The sequence below is a fragment of the Equus quagga genome, unplaced genomic scaffold, assembly GCF_021613505.1.
Source record: "Equus quagga isolate Etosha38 unplaced genomic scaffold, UCLA_HA_Equagga_1.0 73442_RagTag, whole genome shotgun sequence".
In the NCBI taxonomy this organism is placed as follows: domain Eukaryota; kingdom Metazoa; phylum Chordata; class Mammalia; order Perissodactyla; family Equidae; genus Equus; species Equus quagga.
In genome coordinates, this window is record NW_025802777.1 from 10,407,186 (window position 1) to 10,431,321 (window position 24,136).

At 48.6% G+C, this 24,136-nt stretch overlaps 1 protein-coding gene across 6 annotated transcripts in view; it reads right to left on the reverse strand.

The window, feature by feature from the left end:
* LOC124234329 (protein eva-1 homolog C-like) overlaps nt 1-24,136 on the reverse strand; it is a 115,994-nt gene that overhangs the window by 28,304 nt on the left and 63,554 nt on the right. For 3 of the 6 annotated variants that reach the window (XM_046651653.1, XM_046651652.1, XM_046651651.1), the window contains exons 5-7: nt 23,492-23,635; nt 15,007-15,087; nt 13,491-13,580 (exon numbers count right to left, since the gene is read on the reverse strand). In XM_046651653.1, the coding sequence (XP_046507609.1) occupies nt 13,491-13,580; nt 15,007-15,087; nt 23,492-23,635 (315 nt within the window). Of the gene's footprint in view, nt 1-5,008; nt 5,570-13,490; nt 13,581-15,006; nt 15,088-23,491; nt 23,636-24,136 lie in introns of those variants that run through there. The other 3 variants (XM_046651647.1, XM_046651648.1, XM_046651649.1) reach the window with 2 other exon arrangements.

Below are 24,136 nucleotides of genomic sequence, written 5' to 3' on the forward strand. Positions count from 1 at the left end.
AACTGGGCATGGCCTTTTAAATCCATGTGTGGGAGATTTCACAATGCACTTGGCTGAAGAATTCAAGGAAGGTCAGGCCTTGACACTTTCCTCTGAGCTCTGCAAAGTCACTCCTCTTCTACAAACTCCTCTCCCTAGCAGGCCTGGGGGGCTGCCTTGTGCCCTCTCTCAGCAGCTCATTCTGATTTTGCCCTTGAGTTCCATTAGATGCCATAAGCACAGTATAAATGGTGCAGCCTTGGGCCTGCTGGATGCTGCCCTTCAGGAGGAAGAAATAATGAATGATGAAAGCTGACATTTACGGTTGTTATGTGTGAAGCACAGCCACTCTCAACACCACTAGGAGGGAGATATTAGTATTATGCCCATCTTACAGAGGAGGAAACTGGGGCACAGATGGGTCATCCTGAGACCAACCTAGAACCAAGTCAGAGTAGATGCAGCTCAGTGGGAAGAAAACCCCGAGTCTAGGGCTGGGCAGATCCATGTCCAGTCTGGCTGTTATCAGCCTTCCAAGGTCTAAGGTGGGGGCAGAGAGTGGGGTGCTTTCCAGGAAGTCCCCACTAGACAATGTGGGCTTCCAGGAGTGGGACCAGCCCTGGGGAAAGTGGATGAGAGCACTCAGGCAGCTCTCCCACCTGCCAGGGAGGACTCAGCACCTGGCCTTGGTGCCCCAGGTAACTTGGGAACAAGAAGTGGTAGCCAGGGACCCCTGGAGAAGGGTTGCGGCAGGCTTAGGGGCACCCTGGCCCAAGACTCATCAGATGCCGGGTGTGTGCATGGCTGGCTTCCCTGACACCATTTGCTTGTGGGGAGGGTCCGCAGCGCTCCTTCCGTCTGGCTCCCACTGAGGCTGCAAGTGACACTGTGCCAGCACTGTGGGAAGACCGGGACCAGCACGTACCTCCAGGTCCACAGACCCCTCATGTTGGATGTTATAGGTCAGTTTCCCAAGATGGAGATTCTTGCATGAGAGATTGATTGAAAGAGTGCTCTCAGAAGAAATGGTTGTAAAAAAATTGCTATGGTCTGAATGTTTGGGTGCCCCGAACCCCAATTCATATGTTGAAATCCCTACCCCAAAAGGGGATGGTATTAGGAGGTGGGGCCTTTGGGGGGTGAATTGGTTATGAGGGCGGAACATTCATGAATGGGATTCGGGCCGTTATGAAAGAGACCACAGCAAGCTCCCTTGTCCCTTCCACCGTGTGAGGGCACAGGGAGAAGGTCCCGGCTATGAACCAGGAAAGGGCCCTCACCCACCACGCTGGCCCCTGAGCTTGGACTTGCAGCCTCCAGAACTGTATGAAATAAATTCCTATTGTCTATAGGCTACCCAGCCTGTGGCATTTTGTTACGGCAGCCCAAATGGACTAAGACAAAATGGTGCGACGGCAACTCTCTGCAGAAGAGGCCACCTGTAGGCAGTTCTCAGCCTCCCCTCACTGCAGCTGGGGTGGGCGCGTGCCCTGGTCCAGGGATCTGGATGGGCACAGCATCGTGCACTGCCTGCCCATCTGTGGGGTCAACGCTGGGACTGCTCCTGGGCCTTCCCAGGGCTTGCTTGGGCCCTGGGTGTACCTTGTTTCTCCCCAAAGCGGCAGCAAGTGTTCCATTTCTCCAAAACACCAGCAGCCCGGCTCACGAGCTTGGGGGATCCAGAAGGGCTGAACTTTACAGCACGCGGCTCACGTCTTGAAAGTTAGCAGCAAGTTACTGAGGTAGCGACATGTGCAAACTTCCACGGAGAGCTGGCCTCTTTTCACAGGACTTCTGGGACCCCACAGCTCGGAAACAGTGGGCTGACTGCCACCCAGAGATGCACAAAGCTGAGTAACAGCAGCCCATGTGTGCCCCGCGCTCCCTGGGTGCACTGCCACCCGGGAGTTTCCTCGAGCCCCATGCTCCATCGGCAACTCTTCATGCAAATCTGGTCCGGTCCTTTTCCTCCTGGGCTTCATGCCCATCCAAACACACTCTCAGCAGGGCCCTCAGGCTCTGTCCATGAGAAGAACGTGGCATTCTTCTTTCGGGCTCAGAAAATGCAAATAAACAACTCACTGCCTTTGCTCCGGCCAAAGACTGAGCCCTGACTTGGTAGGGCTGCCCTCCAGCTGCCTCCTTGGGGGTCCTGGGAGGGGTGTGCACCTGAGTGGGGGGTGGAGGGGAGATTCAGATAAGGGAAAACCCTTCAGCTGCCACGTTCTATTCAGCCCCAAGAAGACGGTCATCAGACGGACGGTATTTGTGTTCGCGGAGCCAAGGAGACACACAGCTTGGGAATTGGAAGTGGAGACAATGGGGAGAGGCTGCTCTGGGAGCTGGGACAAGACCAAAGGGTTCCTTGCTGGGCTCAGGGAATGAAAGGACAAGGATTCTCTTCAATGAAAACAAACTCCTCATGAAAAAGTTAAACGATGGAGCCACATGTTCACTTCTTCCTCTGCTGTGATCTAGAAAAGATTTATCTCTAACGACAGCTTTAAAACGCGTCCTCCCCAACCCCATCGACGTCTCCCAGTACCCCACAGTATGGAGGACTCAGGTACCTGGATGTCCAGAGAATTTCAGCCTCTGCCCAAACCAACTCGGACTGTGTGTATGACATCTCTCCTGACCCGTCCCCGACTCCCACCTTCTAGGGGGTCAGAGTAAGGGAAGGTCATTTTGAAACTGGCAGAAGCGGGCAGTGAAAGAGGGGATGTCGCTCTGACTCACCTTCCCTGATTCCCCCTTCCCTCTGTTGAATGGAAACTATGGACTTTCTCACCAACTCTGTCTGTGGTTGCTGCTTTGTGTGAAGTTTCACTGCTGTTAAAATACACAAGTGTTTACAGCAGCGCTATTCACAATAGCCCAAAGTGGAGACAACCCAGATGTCCACCAACAGATGCATGAATGAACAGAATGCGGTATATTCATACAATGGAATATCATTCACCCATAGAAAGGAATGAAATACTGGTACATGCTACCATGTGGACGAACCTTGAAGACATCATGATAAGTGAAAGAAGCAGGACACAGAAGACTATATGTTGTGTGATTCCATTTAGATGAACTTTCCAGAATAGGCAAATCCATATAGAAAGCAGATCGGTGGTTGCCAGGGGCTGGAGGGAGGGAGGCGTGGGGAGTGACCGCTTAATGGGTAGGGGGTTTATTTTCAGGGGCTGACAATGTTGTGCAACTCGATAGAGATGGTGGTTGCACAGTATTGTGAATGTGAATGTACTAAAGGCCACTGAGTAGTGTGCTTTAACACGGCTAATTTGACTTCATGTGAATTTCAGCTCTGCTGTAGGCTAAATGTTTGTATCCTCCCAAAACTCACATGTTACACCCTAATGCCCAATGCAATGGCATTTGGGGGTGGGGCCTTTGGGAGGTGATTAGGTCATGAGGGTGGAGCCCTCACAAATGGGATTAGGGCCTTTATACAAGAGGCTTCGGAGAACTTCCTGCCCCTCCTGACATGTGAGGACTCAGCCAGAAGGTCTTCTGTGAACCAGGAAGCCAGCTCTGACCAGACACCGAATCTGCTGGCACCTTGGTCTCGGACTTCTCAGCCTCCAGAACTGTGAGAAATAAGTTTCTGTTGTTTATCAGCCATCTAATCTGTGGTATTTCTGCTCTAGCACCTTGAATGAACTAAGACAAACCGAATTTAAAAAACAAACAAGACTGCAGACCCCTCCCTATCCGGGCTACTGGGCTGGTTGCTGAGGGAGAGGCCCCCCAATTCACACCCACCATTCTCTGCATCCCTCTGATGGGCCCTTCACCCTTGGGATCTGGGGGACTGACAGAGAAATGCCTTCTCCCATATCAGTCATTGCTCAGGTTTCTGAAGGAACAGCTAGTATTTCTTGATTTCCCCACGACTAAGTCAGCTCCAGCCCTTTCTCTCATGTGACCTGGGCCCCAAGACTTAGCCTGTCAGCCTTCCATTGCCTCATCACACACCTGCTTGCAGTATTGATGTGATGACGAAGTAAGATAAGGCAGGGAGAGCTCGTTCGTAGTGGGCATATAAGATCGCCATTACACCATCATTATTATACTCTAAGCCTCCTGTCACCAGGGGGAGCCTTCTAAAGGAACTCATCACCAGCTCTCCCGTCAGGAATCTCAGTTTCCTGAACGCCTCTTTCCTCTGCTCCCTCACCAGGCCCTCCTCCCCAATACGGTAGGATGCATTTTTTACAATGATTTGAAGGGTAACTCCACTGGGTCCTTGCCCACAGGACAGCTGGGTAATCTGGTTGATCGCTTGTACCACTAGAAGTGCTGCGATTTTAAACTCTAAACCAGGACTTGGCTAACATTTTCTCTAAAGAGCAAGAGTGTAAATATTTTAGGCTTTGCAGACCATACTTTATTTACAAAATCAGGTGGCAGGCCGAATCCAGCCTGCTGCCTGTTTTTGTACAGCTCATGAGCTAAGAATGGCTTTTACATTAAAAAATAGTTGATACAAAAAAAAGAGAAGACTTTATGACCTGTGAAACTTACATTCAAATTGCAGTGTCCATAAATAAAGCTTTATTGAGACACAGCCATGTTTACTCATTACGTATTAGCTATGGCTCGTTTTGAGCTACAAATGGCAGAGATGAGTAGCTGTGGCAGAGACTACATGACCTGCAACGCCTAGAATATTCATTCTTTCCCTTTAAGAAAAGTTTTGCCAACTCTTGCTCTAAACAAATTATGTTAGGGATTAAAATCTACCATCAGTGAACATGCATTGACTGAACTCATGCTTGCTGTCATGAATATTAGTATAATTCTTTCATGGATGTGGAAGGATCTTCTGTTTATGCAGCTGTAAAATAGGGATAATGGCACTATCTCCTGAGGTTGTTGTGAGGATTAAATTACTTAATACATGAAAAGCAGCTAGGACAGTGCCTGGCATTGTTAAGTGCTCAATAAATGTAAACTCTAATTCTGTTAACACATAGACATGAATTTAAATAAATACAGAAAACGAAGACTTCTTCCCTCCTCATTTATTTTGAAATGTGTAAACAGTTTGAAATGTCCCTTTGATAGCTTTCTGGCTTCACCAGTATTGAATGACACGACAACTTCTCCTTCATAGAAGGTACGAGTGAAACAGGACCGAAGGAGCATTTTGGATCCTTCCCTCTTCAGAAAGTGTGGTCGCATCGAGATGCAGCGGGTTTTCAGTAGAACTGGCCCATGTTTCTGGGGAGTGAAGTGTCCAAACCACTGTTCATCCATATTTCCTGGATGATTTGCTCCCTGCGCTCAATCCTTTCTGCTAGCTCTGCAGCCTCTACGGAACTGTAGACAGGATACGAAGTCCTACAAAACCCCGACAGTTCCCCTGGAAAATCAGAGTCAGAGGAGTCCTCCTCCCCTTCTTCATCCTCACTGTCCTCCTCAGCCTTGTCACTTCCTGGCATCAGGTGCTCCCTCGCCAGCTGCAGCTCCTGGAAGTCCTTGGTACAGGACACTCTGATGACCAAGGCACACAATGTGAGCACCAGCCCGACGCAGACACTGGACACGAACAGCAGGGCAGCTCTCTCGGGGTGGGCTGTGGGGGGAAGAGGACACGTCAGGAGCTGGGAGGAGCTGTCAGTCTTCGCAAATCCAAAGTCTCACAGAAACCGATGTCTGCCCAGGCAGGTGGCTAATGCAGAATGCCAGTCCTGGACAGCATCTTTGAGACCATCCTCACCTAACTGATCATATACCCCCATGGATTAAAGAAAAATGGTTTTCAGCACATCTAGTCAATATAAGTATGTATATGTGAGAACGTATAGAGGGACTCAGAAGCTGGTTCCCTTGAGTTCAAACTCAGATCCGCCACTCATTAGCTCTGTGACTTTCAGCAAGTTACATAATCTCTCTGTGCCTCAGTTTCTTCATCTCTAAAATGGGGCTAATAGCACCTTCCTATTATAGAGTTGTTATGATGAAACGTATTAATTCCTGTAAAACTCTCGGAACACTCACTGACACATCGTAAATGTTCAACGCAGTTAGCTACTATTAGTAGTAAATTATGAAAAATTAACTTACATATCAAGTATATATATGAATGTAAGTACTAATATAGTAGATGTCAGCAAAGCTTAATTTCTTTTAGATTAAAAAATAAATAGACATAAAAGTTCTGGTAGTTTTTCCTACATCTAAAAGAAATCTATTGTATAATAATAATAGAAATAGAAATTGTGCTAATTTGCACCATGTACCCTGCCCTGAATCCTTACACATATTTAATCCTTACATTAATTCCGCACAGAAAGGACTATCATTCTTCCCATTTTTCAGCTGTGTACCCCTGAGGTGTCAGCACTCCCACTTTGGGAAATAACAATCCAGCTAACGTCCTCACAATATAGATCAGGAGTTGGCAGACTTCCTGTCAAGGACCAGAGAGCACGTATTAGCCTTTGTGGGCCACACAGTCTGTTGCAACTACTCAGCTCTGCTGATGTAGCACAAAAGCAGCCACAGGTGATACCAGTGTGGCTGTGTTCTAATAAAACTTTATTGACAAAATGGCCCATGGGCCGTAGTTTGCAGACCCCTGATACAGAGGCTCAAGCTGAGGCCCAGAGGGCAAGCCACTGCCCGAGGTCAGTTGGCCTCTTGAGTCCGAATGAGGACTGGACCCCAGATCTTGAGCTGTGAGCTGCTTGTGAGGTGTGCATTTGGAACCACCGGCACTTGCTTGGTACGTCTCAGCTGAACGGATCCTCCTCCGGTCACACTTCCCTCCATTTTACTGAAAGCAAAAAATGAAGACTATTGTCTTCGCTGCCTCTGTCCTTCCCCAGAGGTGCAGACTGGGGTTTCAAAACTGGAGGGTGGTTAAGTTTCATGGACAGGCAAGGGATCCAGCACTGTGATCTGCTGGGAGAGATCTAAGTGGGACACGTTATCTTCTTGAAACCGGAAACCTCCCCAGTCGGCTCCTTCACTTGCAGCTCGGAGTCACTGGTGGAGTTACTGGACTCAAATATGTCGTTCTTTGTTGTCATCGCCCCTACTGGCACAATCTCATCACCCTCTTAAGACACAGACGTATTAGTTCAAATCGATTTTGGCCAGGGGAGGGGCAGTTGTGTTTTAGTGCTACTATTAACAATATATTTTTCCTGAGGGACATGGTATTTTGAAGATTTGGTCAAATAGAGCCACATATCCTTTGTGAGAGAAGGAAGGGCTATTTTCATTTTTGGGAGTGGAAGTAGAATGGGGACTGGGGACACTGGCATTTTAGACAAAGCCCTTAAACCATAATATGCAAAATGATTACCCGGACAGGCGGGTAACTATGGTTATTGTACCTCTTCCTTCCTTCCTCCCCTCCCCTCCCCTTCCCACCTTTTCCCTCCCCTCCCTTCCTTCCTCCCTCCCTTCCTTCCTTTCTTTTAAGGACCCCAGATGGACAGAATTAAATTAATCATAATCCTTAGCGTGTGACACATTCTCTTCATTGGTCAATACACGGCCCTTTTTTATTTGTTTAATTAATTAGCTTTAATTCTGTAATCAGCCCTTGGGTTGTGAACGAGCCCCCGCACGTGGGAGCTGGGGCCTTGACAACCACCTGTATCTAACCTGTGGGTTCCCCCTCCCCCCAACCTCCTCCCATCAAGGGAACTACCACCTGAATTTCACAGTCATCACTCCCGTGCTTGCCTTTTTATATAGTCTACTGCACCTCTATGTATTCCTGAAAACTTCATGAGAAGGGTATCACATTACAGATAGTGTTTGCGACTTGGTGTTTTGGGTTCTTTAAAAACTTAATATTATGCTGCTGTATACTATTCCACTGTCTTGACTACACCATAGTTTATTCACTCCCTCTCCTGCTGGTGGGCGTCTGGCTTGGTGCCGGGCTTCAGCCATGGGGACACTAGCTCTGAACATTCTTGCTCATGTCCCTGGTGGACAAGCGCAAGTGCCTCTAGCATACTGACTCAGGAGGGTAACTGGATGAGTTTTAGGGTATGTGGATTTTAGGAAATACTGCCAAAGGGGTTTTCAAAGTTCCTGCAACATGTGAGGATCCTGCAAATCCTCGTCTTCTCCAGCACTGGGTGCGGGCAGACTCACAAATGTTTTCTAATCATCTGGGGAGAAACTTATATCTTACTATGGTCTTGGTTTGCATTTCCCTGATCCCAAATTACACGTACATTTCCTCAGATGGTTGTGTATTCCCTCTTCTCAAAATGCTAGTTCATGTTGCATGCTCATTTTTTTCTATTAGGTTGTTTGTGCTTTTCATCTTACATATAAAGAACACATATAGTTTCTCTCTGTTCTCAGTGATAATCATTTGCCAGCATATATATTGTGAATATCTCCTGGTGAGTGGCTCGTGTTTTCACTTTCATTAACGTGTCTTTTGAGCTAGTGAATTCATCTGAAAAAGAGCCGTGATAATGCTGCTCTTCTCCACCTTCCCTGCCTCCCGCTCGTCTCCTCGCTCCTCTCTTGCGCCTTTCGTCTGTCTTCCCCGCTGTGGCCATAGCAATCTCTTTTTTTTTTTTTTAAAGATTTTATTTTTTCCTTTTTCTCCCCAAAGCCCCCCGGTACATAGTTGTATATTCTTCGTTGTGGGTCCTTCTAGTTGTGGCATGTGGGACGCTGCCTCAGCGTGGTTTGACGAGCAGGGCCATGTCCGCGCCCAGGATTCGAACTAACGAAACACTGGGCCGCCTGCAGCGGAGCGCGCGGACTTAACCACTCGGCCACGGGGCCAGCCCCCCATAGCAATCTTTTTAAAAATGCACATCGGATCACATCATTGCCCTACTTAAAACCTATACATGGTCCCCCTCCTCTCCTAAGCTATAAATCAAATCCTAACCACAGACTGTGAAGTTTGCTATGACTCGGCCCCTTCCACTCTCCCCAAGTTCAACTCCAAAGACTTGTCCCTTCTACTTTCTGCTCTCTCACCACACTGGCCTCTTTCTGTTCCTCCCAGGGGCCAGATGACTTCACACCTTGGCACTTTCACACTGTCCCTTTTGCCTGGAATGTTCTTTTTCCCTCTTCATCTAGCCCTCTGCCCACATCCCCAGTCTAGGCCAGATCCCTTGTCACTGGGTCTCATAGCATTTTCAAGGTCACTAAATCACCAAGCGTGTGTCATCCTTTTTCTCCCCATAGAATGCAAGCTCCATGAGGGCAGGGGCGAACTGCCTTGTTCTTCGCCAAGTCCCCAGTGCCCAGTGCAGAGCAGGGATTATACAAATATCTGCTGAGTGCATGGAGGCATCACGGATCTAAAGCACTAGGTGTGGTGCCCAGTGGGTGGGGCTCCATAACATGAGCTGCCTTTCTTCCTGTCTCCCTCTTCTCCTCGGAGGTGGGGGTCTGCATTCTACTGCCGGGAGAGCTTCTCACTCATCAGACACTCCATGCCTCTTGGCTCAGGTACACCTCCTGCCAAATGATCACTCTCTAGGCCATGTCCACACCAGGTCTGCTGAGATCCAGTGATCAAAGATGGAGAACACGGGCAACCCTTGGCAAGCCCATTGGAATGAAGCTTCCAAGTCATCTGAACTGACTATTTTGAAGTCACAGAATCATCAGACGTTAGTGAGATGGAGCCTGGAGGTGAGCTGGCCCAAATCCTCCTGTTGCAGCTGTTTCACTTGTCCAAGGCCACCACTTGGCTGGGGCCCCCAGGTCAAGCCAGGGCTCTCTCCACGGCCCCAGGCTTTATACTAAGGGCACATCATCTGTTTTCTAGAATCAACTGGACCACTTCAGGCTTTGGCAGCTCCTTCTCCTATCATATATTCTGGAAAAATAAAGGAGTTATTCTCCCTGTGGTTAAACAAAATCTTCACACTGTTCTTGTTGGTATTGTTCTCCGGTTAGCCTCAGTCCATCACAGGCTCAAGTAAATGACTTTAACTTCATCAGCTGTAAGTCCTCGGGAATCTCCCAATGGTGGCCCATGGCCTTTAAGGCCACTTGAACTTTAGATCTTTGGTCTGGAGCCAACACACGCTCCAGCTCAAACTTATTGGTGTCCAAGTAAGACACCGAGACGCCAGGGTGAGGGTCCCACCTCCTGGGGCCCTGCTGCCATCAGGTGAAAGCACAAAGTATATTGGCCCTGGTCTGACAGCACTTAGGGACGTGACCATAACTTTCTGTCATGGAACCAAAGATTAGAGACCGTGGGAACACATCAGAACCCACACCTCTGTGACAAGGCGGTGCTGATTTCCAATTGTCCTCCCTGCCAGGGATCATGTAACTCTGACTTTGGAATGTGTTATTATACTTCTATTTCAGTGTGGGTTTGTCTGATATCCTCGCGTTCCCTTCACACACAACAATGATGCCTCCCAATTCAGGAAAAGCCCTGCTTTCTTACCCATGGCCCCAGTTACCCCACGCCGCCTGAGAGCCCACAGCAAGCTCTGCCAGGGGCTGAAGACTCACATGGGCCCAAGGAGGGGCAGCGGCAGAAATCACAGGCCTCGAAAGACACGCCTGCAGGCACATTGAGGTGAACACACAAAGATGTCAATAAAACACTAGTGACGGGGACTGGGAGACATCACGTTCTGAGCAAGACCTCTAAATAAGTCTCCTTAGGCACAATCTGCTGGGGGATAATGGCTGAGCCAGCTAGTAAGCTGCCTTCCAAGAACCTCCAACACACACACACACACCTCTCTTTCCATCTCTCTAATTTCAAAATTTTTCTATTTATTTATTTATTTATTCATTCATTTATTTTGTGAGGAGGATTGGCCCTGAGCTAACATCTCTTGCTAATCTTCCTCTTTTTGCTGAGGAAGATTGGCCCTGACCTAACATCTGTGCCCATCTTCCTCTATATGTGTGGGATGCTGCCACAGCATGGCTTGATGAGGGGTGTGCAGGTCCATGCCCGGGATCTGAACTCAAGAACCCTGGGCCACTGAAGCAGGGTGTGTGAACGTAACCACTACGCCACTGGGCCTGCCCCTCAAAATTTTTCTATGAGCTTCTTCAGACCCATGACCTAGAATCTAAAATGAACTCAAGGAGTACGTCTACTATTGAGATGACAGTAAATTCAAACACTCCTGAGAAGGCATCTCAACGGCCCAAAGAGAAACTGTTCCTAGGGACTTCTGGGCATTCTCATGTCCATTCTGCCAACCTCTATGTTTCGACATCCCAGGACAAGTGCCTGGATTTGGGTTTCTAGGCCACTTGTCCCTCACAGGCACTTGGCTGCACGAATGGGTCAAAGCCACTTGCAGCCTGACCTGGGGGATGGGATTCGCTCAATCTACTGACTATTTAACGGGTTTCACTGAACATGCCCTGCTCACTCCCGGCTCCCAGCTGCTCCTGCCAGCGGCCTCTCCTTCGGACAGGTCTCCTCCTCGTGGCTGGAGGAGACGAATGTGCCTAACCATCCCCCAATACAGCCAAATAACAGCCCATCACATCCTTAAACTTCTTGAAAATTAAATAGCTATAAATAGCAAATGAGATGATAATAAGGCACAGGACACATAGCTCATGACACCAGATGGGGACCCATCATCTGGTCATTCACTAACGACTCACTGTGCGTCTACGCTGTGCCAGCACGCTCCTGGGCACTGGGACATGACAGTAACTCAGATGACAACCATCTGCCCTTGACTCGCTTACTGGCTCGTGGAGAGATGGGCACTTCACAAATACACCTCTCCTGTGATTTCTGGGAGTGATGAGCATGTGAAAGGAAAGAGGGATGGAGGGAAGCTAATTTGGACAACTCCAGGTCAGGAGGTTTCTGTCCCTCACAATTCCAAAGGGCATACTTCTTGCTCAGAGAAGCCAGAGCACAGGTCTTGTATCTGCCGAGTCCAAATCCTGGCCCTGTCCATGTCCACACTGTGGCCTCAGGCAAATGGCTCAACTCTTCTGACTCTTAGCTTCCCTATGTGCAGAACGGGGATCAGAGTCCTCTCTCTCAGGTCATTACCATGGACTGAATTGTGTCGCCCCCCACGCCCGCCCCCCAAATTCATGTGTTGAAGCCTTAACCCCCAGTGTGACTGTATTTGGAGACAGGACCTCTAAGAAAGTAATTAAGGTTAAATGAGGTCATTAAGGGTGGGGCCCAGATCCGACAGGATTAGTGTCTTTATAAGGAGAGACACAAGAGCTTTCTCGCGCCCTCTCTCTCCCCCTGCCATGTGAGGACACAGCTGTCTGAAAGCCAGGAAGAGAGCTCTCACCAGACACTGAATCTGCCAGGACCTTGATCTTGGACTTCCAGCCTCCAGAACTGTGAGAAAATAAATATGTGTTGTTGAAGCCGCCCAGTCTATGGTATCTCATGGTGGCAGCCTGAGCCAACCAAGACGGCTACTGAGAGGAACTGACAAGGCCCAGCGTGGCCACAGCTCGGTACGCAGCATCCTCATTACTCCTCTTTGTCATTCTCTGTGTGGAGGCTTCTCATGATGCCTTTCCTCCAAGGAGAGCTCAGGGTCTTTGAAAATATGGGGATATTTTTGACAATAAAAATCCTGACATCTCTTAATGTTGACAATTATTAGGAGCAGCAAGAAATGGAAGGGTGGTTAGAAAAGCGAAGATGCTCAGAGGAAATCAACAACCACACAGGGAGGAAAGTTGACGAGGGCAATGGAGGCATAGAGGACCCCGACTGTCATCTCCTTCTCCTGTGTTGAGATGCTTCCTTTGGTCTTTCTTCTCCTCTGAGGAAGGGTCACCCCAAACCGCCCCAGCCCAGGCAGGCCTCGAATAGTAATGCCCTAATGCATCCTATGAACGTGTATTTTACGAAAGGCCTCTGAGGTTGTGGCCGCCCTGAACAGGCAGGCAGGCACGGGCAAAACTTGCAGAGTCGACATTCCAGCATATGGTCCATCCTCAGGTGAGCAGAGAAGGTGGGGAGAAAGGATGGCATGCAGCAGCCCCTCGCTGACAGCAATTTTGGCTCTGCTCATTAAGGAGGGCTGAGTGTGACCCTCGCGGGGAAGATTACCAGGGGAAAGCTTGGCAACCATAAGTAACTCTGGTGATTCAGAAAGGGACTCTGCCTCCACAGGGCACCACCTATTTTGTTTACTAAGTGGTCTTGGCTCAATTTTCTTCCAGCCGAGGGTGGAATTCAATAATCCTCTGCTCTTCCCAAATTTTAGAGCTGGGAAATGCATTCCTCGGGTTCCAACTTTTCAAAGTGGAAAATACCCATGGAGCCCACCTCCCAAATAGGGTGACCTTTCCTGTTCGCTTCCTCCCTCCCTATGTGGTTCTCCTGTTGGCAGCCCAGTTGGCCATTCCTGCACCCGAATTCAGGCCTCTGTGTTTCCAGATCTTAGAAGACCACAGTTGCCATGCCAAACTTATAGTCATTTTTCTTTAGCTATCTGAGCGTTGTAATGACACAGTGCATCTGTTAGTTAGACATTAGTAAATCCATTAGCCTGGATTCATTGACCTACCTCTAATGTAAGCAAATGCTGCCAGAGAGTTGCTAACAATAACTCCGTCTTTCCTCAGAACTCTCGAGTTGCTTGGGTCAAAGTTTATACCTGTTTCATAAAAAATGCAAGACCGATTAGTCACAGCTGGTCACAGTATGCCTTCTGCTCCTAATCTGGGACTGCCATAATAAATAAAAAGTCATGGAAATCAAATAAAAGGGCCTCTGTCTAAATTACGGAAGACAAGGCCAGGAAGAACATTTAGTAAGTAGTCTCTGAAAATATTAAGTGATAAAAGGGATTTGGAAATTCTACAATGTGTTGGTTTCAACTTCAGGTGCCACTTACTCCACTGCAGAAGGAGCAAATTTACTTCCCCATCCCAAAGGCAGTGGCATGCATCATGCCTCTGGGAGGCCTACTAATGCCTTATTTAACCATGGAGCTGCTGTCTGCTCTGCTGACCATAGATAACAAGGCCATAATTGTAAATTACGGCGGGAGGTCGCAGCTACTTCTTTTGGAAATGGCAGCAAAATGCACAGCAGACCTGGTTTCAGATGCCTGGTTAAACTGCCATCAGGGAGCTGCGTGAGTTCCTGATGGGGCAGCCTAAGGGCTCTGGGGACCCCTGGAGGCCTCTGGGAATGTCAGACAGGGCAGAAGCCCCCTAGGAAGGATGGCACAGAGCTCTCAGGCCTCCACTGTAGGGGCACCAGGGTATTCATGGGATCCGGGCGGGAGCTCTGTTAGGAAGAGCAGTGGGCTGGGAGGTGCAGAGCCTGGGGGAGAGCTGGAGGGGTGAACTGGAGGAACCTGGAACATTAACAATAGTAATCGCTAAGCTTTGAGACTAGGGGTGAGTTCTATTTCTTGGTGCTTTCCTGTGTTTTCCACATCAAGCATACTTTACTTTTATACTTAGGGGGAAAAGACCACATAAATGTAATAAAAGTGACACAAAACAAACTCTCAACATGCAAAGCACAGTGTCTTAGATGGTTGCTCTGCGTCTATCTATAAAACCTACAGGGACCCTGAAGCTTCTATCAGGAGCCCCAGGGGTCTCAATTCCATTCTAGATTTGATAAGAAAGCCAAAATGCTCATCCTCCCCATTTCCAAAAGTGCAGTGAGAACCTAAGGGAGAAGGTGGCATGCGGATGAGGCTGGCAGGTCCAGCCCGGGCCTGGCCACTCAGGTTCCTAATAGGAGCATCTTTCCAACAAGCTCATCGTAGAACCCAAGAACCCCCAATTTATTGCTGCACACATCTTTTTCAAAATGATTTTTCTTTTAGGAAACAAGAGGGGAATGGAAGGAGGATTTAGTCTACTTATAATTTAAAAAACAAAACAAAATGTTGGCCACCATTTGTAACTGTTGGCCACAGCACTACCATTATCAGAGCTGGTAGCTCAAACACAACTCCTGACACCCCCTTCCATCCTAACCAATGTGCACCCGACTCTGGCCCCATGGGGCTGTTTACCTTTACTTAAAGAGAAATGCTGGGAGTAAGCCATAAAAATTACCATATTCACCATCTTTCTGCTTCAAAGAAGGTTTTAGGTTAGCAACGCCTGGATCAATCGCTGTGAGTATGTTCTTGGGAACTAAAAACCAAAAAGAAATCTTTGAAATACATTGTACACTTAACATATTTTTTTAAATGCAATGTAGATAAGATTTAAAAAAATCAATTTTTCAATCAGTCCATAAATCACTCACTCTACTTGTTAGATACACTCACACAAACACCAGTGGTAACTGTGTGATCATCAAATGTCCCAGCAAGGTAAAATTTCAGGCCAATTTTGAAGTATTAAAAAAAGCAATATGGGGCCGGCCCGGTGGCACAACAGTTAAGTGTACACGTTCTGCTTCGGGGGCCCGGGGTTCACCGGTTCAGACCCCGGGTGCAGACATGGCACTGCTTGGCAAGCCATGCTATGTAGGCGTCCCACATATAAAGTAGAGGAAGATGGACATGGATGTTAGCTCAGGGCCAGTCTTCCTCAGCAAAAAGAGGAGGACTGGCAACAGACATTAGCTCAGGGCTAATCTTCCTCAAAAAAAAAAAGCAACAACATTGAGAACAAGTAAACAAGATATGGTTTATCTATCCAATAGAATAATATTTAGCAGAAACAAGGAATGAAGTACTGGGACATGCGACAACATGGATGAACCTCAAAAACATGATGCTCAGTGAAAGAAGGCAGACACAAAAGACCATATACTGCATGGTTCCATCAATATGAAATATCCAGAAAAGGTAAATTTATGGAGACAGAAAGTAAATTAGTGGTTACCAAGGGCCAGGCATGGGAACAGGGAGCTGACTGCAAATGGGCATGCAAGAACTTTTGGGGGTCGTGGAAATGTTTTAAAATTAGAGTGTGGTGATGGCTGCACAGCTCTGTAAATTCACTAGAAATCATTGAATTGTTTTTACTGAAAACAGGTGAATTTTAAGGTACGTAAATGACACCTGAATAACGCTGTTAACTGTCATCATGCACTTGCCTGAGATACAGTGAAACCAAATCACTGTAACCCACTCAGAGCCCACCAGCAACAACTCTGCTTTTTACCCACAGCCCTTTAACTCCTTGCTTCCATAATAAGCCTGAAGAGAAGTCTAAGATTCCGTGCTACAATGATCCTCTAAGTATTATAAGAAAGGACGATAGAAAGATGAGGAGAGGAGGGCAGCGTAACAGACTCCTTTGGAAGGTGGTGAAAGAGTCTGCTGAACTGACCCTAAGAATAAACCATCCATCTCAGCATCCCCAGGCAAAGGGGACAAGATGACAGCTCCAGCTGAACCTAACCCAGACGGCAAAGCAAGAATTCCGAAGGCCAAACGCACTGCGGCCGGCTGGGAGAAGGGAGAGGAAAGCAAATATTTTTACTGCAGAAAATTGCTTATTTTTGTTTGTTCTTTATCCCAGCTGGTATCTGGGAGGAGTGGCAACAGGAAGCAGAAGTGAAGCCAGTACAAACTGTGCAATTTCAACTGCACTCATTTTCTAAAAAGAGCTGGTAAGATGTCTTCAGCAGCAAGAAAACCTCATTTCCTTTCTCAAAGTGCTTAACCAAATTCTTTTGGGGATGTCCCAGGATCAACAACCAGAGAACATTCCTAGATGGTGAATTTTCCACGTGCAGGAAGCCTGGCGCCTTCGTGCCCATCAGGACGAGGGGCACTTTCCAGGGTGGCACGGTGACGATGGCAGAGGCAGCGGAATCTATCCAGCGTCCCCAAGGGTTGCCCCTTGGCGAACCACGCTGCTGATCCTGGGACCACAGCAGCATCCCAGAGAGCTGAGCTGTGCCCCTGCAAATGCTTTCTGATGAAGCAGCCTCTCAAGAAGGACAGCCCTGATTCCTTGGCAGGAGTACGTCCTCCCTGCCAGGAGTGGCACCTCTTCCTCACGCCTGTCTCTTGGTTTGTCCTCAAGATATGGCCTGAGGAGGAGTGGCTCTCTGCAAATGCCGGAGGCTTTGCACTTCGAGAAAGAGAAAGATCTCGGAGAGGAAGGGCCTTCTAGGATGAGCTTTTTAGAATAACCTGGCACCCAAGAGACTAAATTGCCTGTGTGTGATACACGCTCATGTCAGAAAACTTGCCCATTTACTATGTAAAAACGGCTCTGATAGTGGGAGAATCTTTTAGGACCTTTAAAATAACCACAGGCGTCAACACACCTATCAGATTCTTCTATCTCCTTGTTTCAAGAATATAGATAGGGGGGCTGGCTCCGGCTCCGTGCCCGAGTGGTTAAGTCTGCGTGCTCCGCTGCGGTGGCCCAGGGTTCGGATCCTGGGTGCGGACATGGCACCGCTCATCAGGCCACGTTGAGGCGGCGTCCCACATCTCACAACTAGAAGGACATGCAACTAGATATACAACTGTGTATGGGGGGGTTTGGGGAGATAAAGCAGGAAAAAAAAAAAAAGATTGGCAACAGTTGTTAGCCCAGGTGCCAATCTTTGAGAAAATAAATAAAGAAATAAAGATTGTGAGGACATTAAAAAAAAAAAAAGAATAATGATGGGGACCGGGGATGTGATTTATGACCATCCCTCAAATGCACCCCTCTCCACTTTAGACACATTTATGAAGACGCGAGCAAACTACTATTCACGAGCTTCTAATAGGTGCAGGAGTCTGGGCATTTAAACAGCACATCTTGCCCCATCCTCACAGTGACCCTGGGAAGACGTGTATCGTTCCCATTCCTGCAGGTGGGAAAACTGAGGCTCAGAGATGCGCCATCCACCTGGGAAGGGGCAAAGCGTCAACTCCTGGTCTCGCTCACACACGCCTTGATCTTTCCGTGATGTCGTACTGTCCATGGGACCCGCAGCCTATGGGAACGGGAAACAGGACTATTTTAAAGGATTATGAAGATGGAAGAGGGCTTCCCACTCAGGCAGCCCCCCTGAGTCCGTTTCGGTGAAACCAGAGATGATGATTCTATGGACTTGAACAGTTTGCTAAATTTGGGCAGGGGCTCCCCATTGGAAGCTTTTTTCCCTGAATAGATCTTCTGTGTGAAGCTTGGGTCAGTGCAGACTTTAAGAGAACCCGTCGCAGACTGAACTTAGTGCCCAAAAGAATTCTTCACGTTAGAGACAAAAATGATCTCTGCTTAACTGCTCCTCCTTCTCAACAGGCGCCCAGGCCGCATGAGTACCTCCAGACCCTGGCATCCCACCCCCACCTGCTTGTCCCCAAATCTTAGCATCTCTCTACCCTCCTGCCCCCAAATTCTCACACCACCATCCCTTTTGTCCCCAAATTCGAGCACCCATCCTTCCTGTCCCCAAATTCTGGTACTACCACTCCTCCTGTCCCCAGATCCTGGCACCCAGCTCCCTGCCCCATCTCCAGGGAGGAGCCGTAAAGGCCCCAGGCTGAGGTCCACACGTTGCTCGTGCCTCTCAGGATTGTCAGCTGGGATGCTGGCTGTGCCTCTCTCTTGGTGACCCTGGAGGACAAGTGGCTCTGGATATGGAGAGGAGCCCCCCTTGCAGAGGTGAGGGGGAGAGCTGGCCAAGTTCTCTGGGTCTGCCTGGTCCTATTAGGAGGAAAGTCTAAAGTCCAGCATGTCCAAGAAGTGTGGCTAATGGTAAAAGTTGGAGGGAAGATAGAGCGAGTGAGGACCTCATTTAGTCATGTGTTAAAAACTACTTACTCAGTGATGCAGGTCCCAACACAGTCAGTGACCAAGCGCTGGCTGCTCTGAGCGGTTTGACATCAGCCAGACCCGCTGCCTACAGTTAGAAAAGCACAAGGCCCTCAGCCTGACTCATTCCCCCAGGATACACGACGATGCTGAAATTCCCCGCTCAGCCTAAAAGCTGTGGGGGAGCGAGCCCTGATTAAAGAAAGTGCCATAAAATAGGAGGAATGTTCTTTTTTAAATGCAAATTGATTTTGTCCCCTGAGAAGACCTTTCAATGGCTCCCCATTGCCCTCAGGGACAAGGCAAGCCTTAATGGCCCATCCTCCAAGGCCCCTCCAGTCCCGCTAGGCTGCTCACCTCCCAGCCTTTGCCTCTGCTGTTCCTTCTGCCCGCCCTTCCCTCCTCTCCACCTTCACTCCGCTGACTCCTACACACTCCCTCTCACTTGGTTCAGTTGCCACCTCCCCTGGGAAGCCCTCCTGGTTCCCTGAGTCCCCAGAGCCTGAGATTCACCACATCGTATCCTATAGCCTGTGAGCGTAGGGATCGTATTGCTCACTGAAATTCCCCTGCCCCAACTCCCATGCCTGCATGTGGCTGGTACTCAATAAACACGTATGGCATGAATGAAGGCGAGGAGGCCACAGCACTCCCCCAGGTGGTGGTTCAGGGCCCAGTGAAGGCCAACAGCCTTCTGCCATACAGATGCTCACCCTTCCAGAATATTCTCACTAGTTGTGCAACAAGGGTGAGTCATGTGTGAGGCACCTCTGCCCTTCAGCCTGGGTCACACTGGAGATAGGAGGCATGTGTTGCTGTAGAAATCAGGGTCCCCACAGCAGGGCCTACTTGACACGATCTTGTCCCAGATGCACCCTCCCCCCAACCCACAGGGTGGGATGTCCCCTGGAGGGCACAGCAAGATTGCTGGGTAGAACAACAAAGCCTGGTTGGAAGCTGTGGTTGGAAGCAGGGTATGGAATAGCCGCCTCTTGGGGGTGGTTCTTCCCTGACCCTCTTATGTAAGAGCAGCTTGACTTGGGTGTGGGAGGTGGGAGGTAGGGGTGGAGGTGGTGGGGTTGGGTGGGCTCCTCTCTGGCAGCCATGTTTATAACCACGTCACATAATTTCTGGCCAATGCTGATCAAACGAGGAGGGCTACCTGATCCCAGCCCAGTCAATTAAATATCCTTCTGTTAGAAGTTTGGAATGAAGATTGCGACACTGCAAGTCTTCATATTGTTAGAACTGTAACATAAAAATCACTCAGGGCTTTGGAGGTGGCCAGGTGTCATCCAGCCCAGGTTTAGAGGAAGGCTGTGTCAGAGGGAGAGACAGAGAGAAAGAGAATAAGGAAGCAGAGGTGCTGTGACAAGCAGAGAAGAGAGACGCAAGAGACGGCTGCCGGTGCCTTGTGTTTCTGGCTTCAGCACCACCTGAGGTCCCGCTTTCCTGCCCTGGCTTCTGGAGCATGGCCTTCTAGCCACTTGATACCTCCCCATGCCACCCTTCTTTTGGCTCAAACCAGCTCAAATTGGTTCCTTCATTCACATCCAAAGAGTCCTAACTAAGACAGATTCACTTAGAAGTGAATTGTCGACATCCTCTGGAATCTTCATATCACTCCGTATTGGTTTGGGAGAATTTTTGAAAATGTAAAATCTTTCAGGCCCACCTGATGATCTATAAAATATGCAGACATTGCAAATCATTTTTAATGATTCAGGTTTCACAGAGAAGAGCCATCTGGCAGGGAGGAAATATTTTTAAAATGTCAACCACTTAGAAGGCGATTAGGTGTCTGCTTGGGGCGGGGCACTAACTGGCCTCACAGTGAGAGTCACCCCTCCCTTTGGAATAACCCCTGAGGGACCACACTGATGGACAAGGAGGCACTTTCCAAGGGAGATGCAAAGAACACGCTCAACACCCCATTTCCTCCACGGGCCCACCTTCAAAACCAAGATGCAGCCCCCATCTCTGACCTCAGCCTTCTGTCCTCTAGTGGCCTCACTCAGATGCCTCCCTCTGTGATTCCTCAACCCCACCCAGACCCCTCCACTGACCTCCTACTTTCTCTTCTTCTCGCAGCCCCTCCTGTCTGCACTGGCCTCTTTCCCCAACTTTGATTCCACCATCCACCATTGTGATCACTCGCTTGGGAACACCCAACTCTAGCCCTCTCTCCCTCCTTTCTTGTTACCCAGTCAGTCTCTCCATGCCTGCTCTTGAGCAGCTGGCCTTGCTGGGGGGGAGCCACAGCACTGGGCAGAAGAGTGTCCCCGAGAACTTTGTGACCATTAACCTCCTGCCCCCATGGCACTTACTTCATACCTTCTCATCTCAAACCCCAGTCCTCACAGCGGATGAGCTCTTCTCATACTTACTTTGAGAAGACAGAGGCCATGCAATAGGAGCTCCAAGCCCTCCTTCATCCATTCCCAGAGCTTCTTCCGCCATGTTATGACAAGGGAAACACCCTTCCCGCCTCTACATGGTCAATCCCATCCCTCTCATCTTCTACCAGACCCCAATCTTTCCAACAGGCCAGGTCCCTTCAGCATCTCTAATGTGTCTATTTTCCAAACACTCCTCAAATCCATCCGACTTTGACCATGTCTACTAGCACGGCTCCAGTCTAAGGCATTGCTGTGTAAGTGGTGTAACTTGTCTCCCACTCCCAGCCCACTCCAGCCCCTTCTCCACCCTACGGCCAGAGTGGTCTTTTAAGAGTCTGGTTATCATGATCGGATGACTCCCCTACTTAAATCCCTCCACTGGCACGGCCTCCCAGGACCCTGCCGGATATGGTCCTGGCCCTCTCCAGGGCCACCTCACACCATCTTCCTCCTCACCAGCTCCTCTCCTCTCCCACTGAGCATCTCTGCACAAGCTGCCCACTCTCTGCTGGCTCAGTCTGCCCACCCATCAGAGCCCAGGTGCAAGTTCACCCTAGAGGAAGGTTCTCTTTGAAAAACTCAAAGCACCCCCCCTCAACTAAAGGAGGGCCCCTCTGCCCTTATCCTCCTGCAGAGCCTCCTGCCCTTTTCTGAAGCAGCATTTATCACAATGGGCAACGACAGATTTATGAGGTTACTTGCTTAACGCCTCTCTCTCTCCCCCAACCAATAATTCCACGAGGACAAGGACTATGCCTTTTTTTTTAACTACTGAATTCTCAGCACCTGGCAAAACCCGTGACACACAGAACATGCCCACAAAGTGCTGAAGGAAGGAGAAGAATCTGGAACTGGGATGAGCGAGCCCCAGGCCTTGAAAGCACGTCTTCCCGTCTTAGCTAAGAAGAGCCACAGCCCCAGGAACCGCCCCCCCCTCATCCTTGGCACACCAGGAAATTCACCTTATTTGCAGCCTAAAGTCCCGCTCCTTCCACCTCAGCTGGAGAGCCCTGGAGTGACTAGAACTTCATAATGATTTATGGGGCCTCTAGGGGAACCTCAGCCAGGACGGGCTCCACACTACCCAGGGCGGCTCCGACGTGGGAGCAGGAACAAGGACTGAGAGGGCAGGTAAAATCACGCTTCCTGGGACGTAAGTGCGGGTGCTGTTACTTTGGGAATACATTTACGTAGACGCTTCACTGTATCTACTGCAGCTTTCATATTGCAGAAGACAACATTTTTAGCTCAAATATGAAACGGATGCAACAGAATATTACTAGGCCACAGAAAGGAATGAAGTACTGACATGCGCTACAATATAGATGAACCCTGAAAACATATGGTAGGTAAAGAAGCCGGGCAGAAAGAACTGAAAATTGTGCCATTCCATTTATATGAAATGTCTGGAAGGGGCAAATCCATAAAGACAGAAAGTGGATTGGGGGTTGCCTGGGGGGGGGGGGGGGGGGGGGGAGGGTGGACTGGGAGGTGACGGTACAGGGTTTCTTTTAGGGATGATGAGGATGTTCTTTCATTGTGGTGACAGTTGCACAATTCTGTGAATACCCTAAAACCACTGGTTTGTATGCTATAACGGGTGAAACGCACAGTGTTTGAATTGTCTCTCAGTAAAGCTGGTACTGAAAACAAGAGGCTAGGGTTATCTGGTAGAAGGAAGAGGGGTTTCCAGGAGCACGGGTATCAGGTTCTTCAGTTACAGTGCTCTTTACTCTCCCTGTGTTTCTATGCCCATTTCAAAAAAAAAACAGTCCACCTGTCAGGATTGCAACCCAGAAATCCTCAGTACCCTCAGAAAACAACGAACTGCTGACTTGCTTTTAGGGAGCTTTAAAAACTGGAATTGGACACACCAGGCATTTCATTTTATCGTCTGAAGACCCTAGGCAAACACAGTCACGCTGTCCTGTAACATTTTTAATTGTTTGAGGTAAGCATTTGATCTGTTGACTCAACCCTGTGGGCATGCAGATAATTGGCTGTTGGCAGCACAGAGAATGAGTCATTTAGGGCCTAAAAGCAGGGCTGGAGGTGAACCAGGAGCCAAACATCACTGCTGTGAACGTGCATGACAGACCCATAAACTTCAGCACCTCCTAAGAACCCAGAGAAAACCCACTATTCTCAGTGCCATCAATTAAACCCCATTTGTGGCTCTTTTCCGATTCTTCCTGTTTGCTGCCAATCTGATGGCACTAAGGGCTTTTAAATCTAATTTTGACCCAAGAAAATTCTATCGCTTATCTGATGTGAACGTCATAAACAAGAATAAAGGGTAGAAAAAGAGGTTCTTGAATATCTGGGACAACAAGACAGTTTGAGGAGGAGGGTCTTTGGACTTGCGGCAAGAAAATTCCTTTTGTCACATGACCACCTCCCCACAAGAGGCGGTGTACTCTTACCACAGGCGTAGGTGACGGTGAGGTATTTTTTTACTCCTGGCAGACAGGGGCTTCCGAAATGGTGGTTGTTGACAATGATTTTGCATCTCTGCTTCCCATAGCACCTCCTGGATAATACTTGCAAAGCCGAGTAAGACAAGCAGTCTGAAAGGCAGAAAACAGCAGCACTTTCTGTTACATTCCACATATGGCCACCACGTAGCTTAGGTTATTTTCTGTAAACAAATACACTGAGCTGGATTCCCAAGCTCATAGAGATCGTTTCTCTGATTATTTCCTGTCTCATTAGAGCCCCTGAGATGCTTTACCATATAAAGCATATCGGCTAAGTACCATAGAGGCAGAGCTGGCTTCTTGGGCATGTGCTAGAAGGGCCCTGAGCTTACTTGAATGCTCTGCGGCCACCATCTTGAAATTCCTACGTATTTTTGAATAAGGGACCCTATATTTTCACTTTGTACGGGGCCCCACAAATTGCATAACTGGCCCTGCATACAGAACAAGCAAAATACGTAGAACATGGAATGAAGATCTTATTTCTTTTATAACATTCAGCCCCTCTTCAAAATATTTTTTTTTTGTTTACTTTGAGAATCCATCTCCCCTCCATGAACATAAGCTCCATGACAGCAGACTATTTCTATC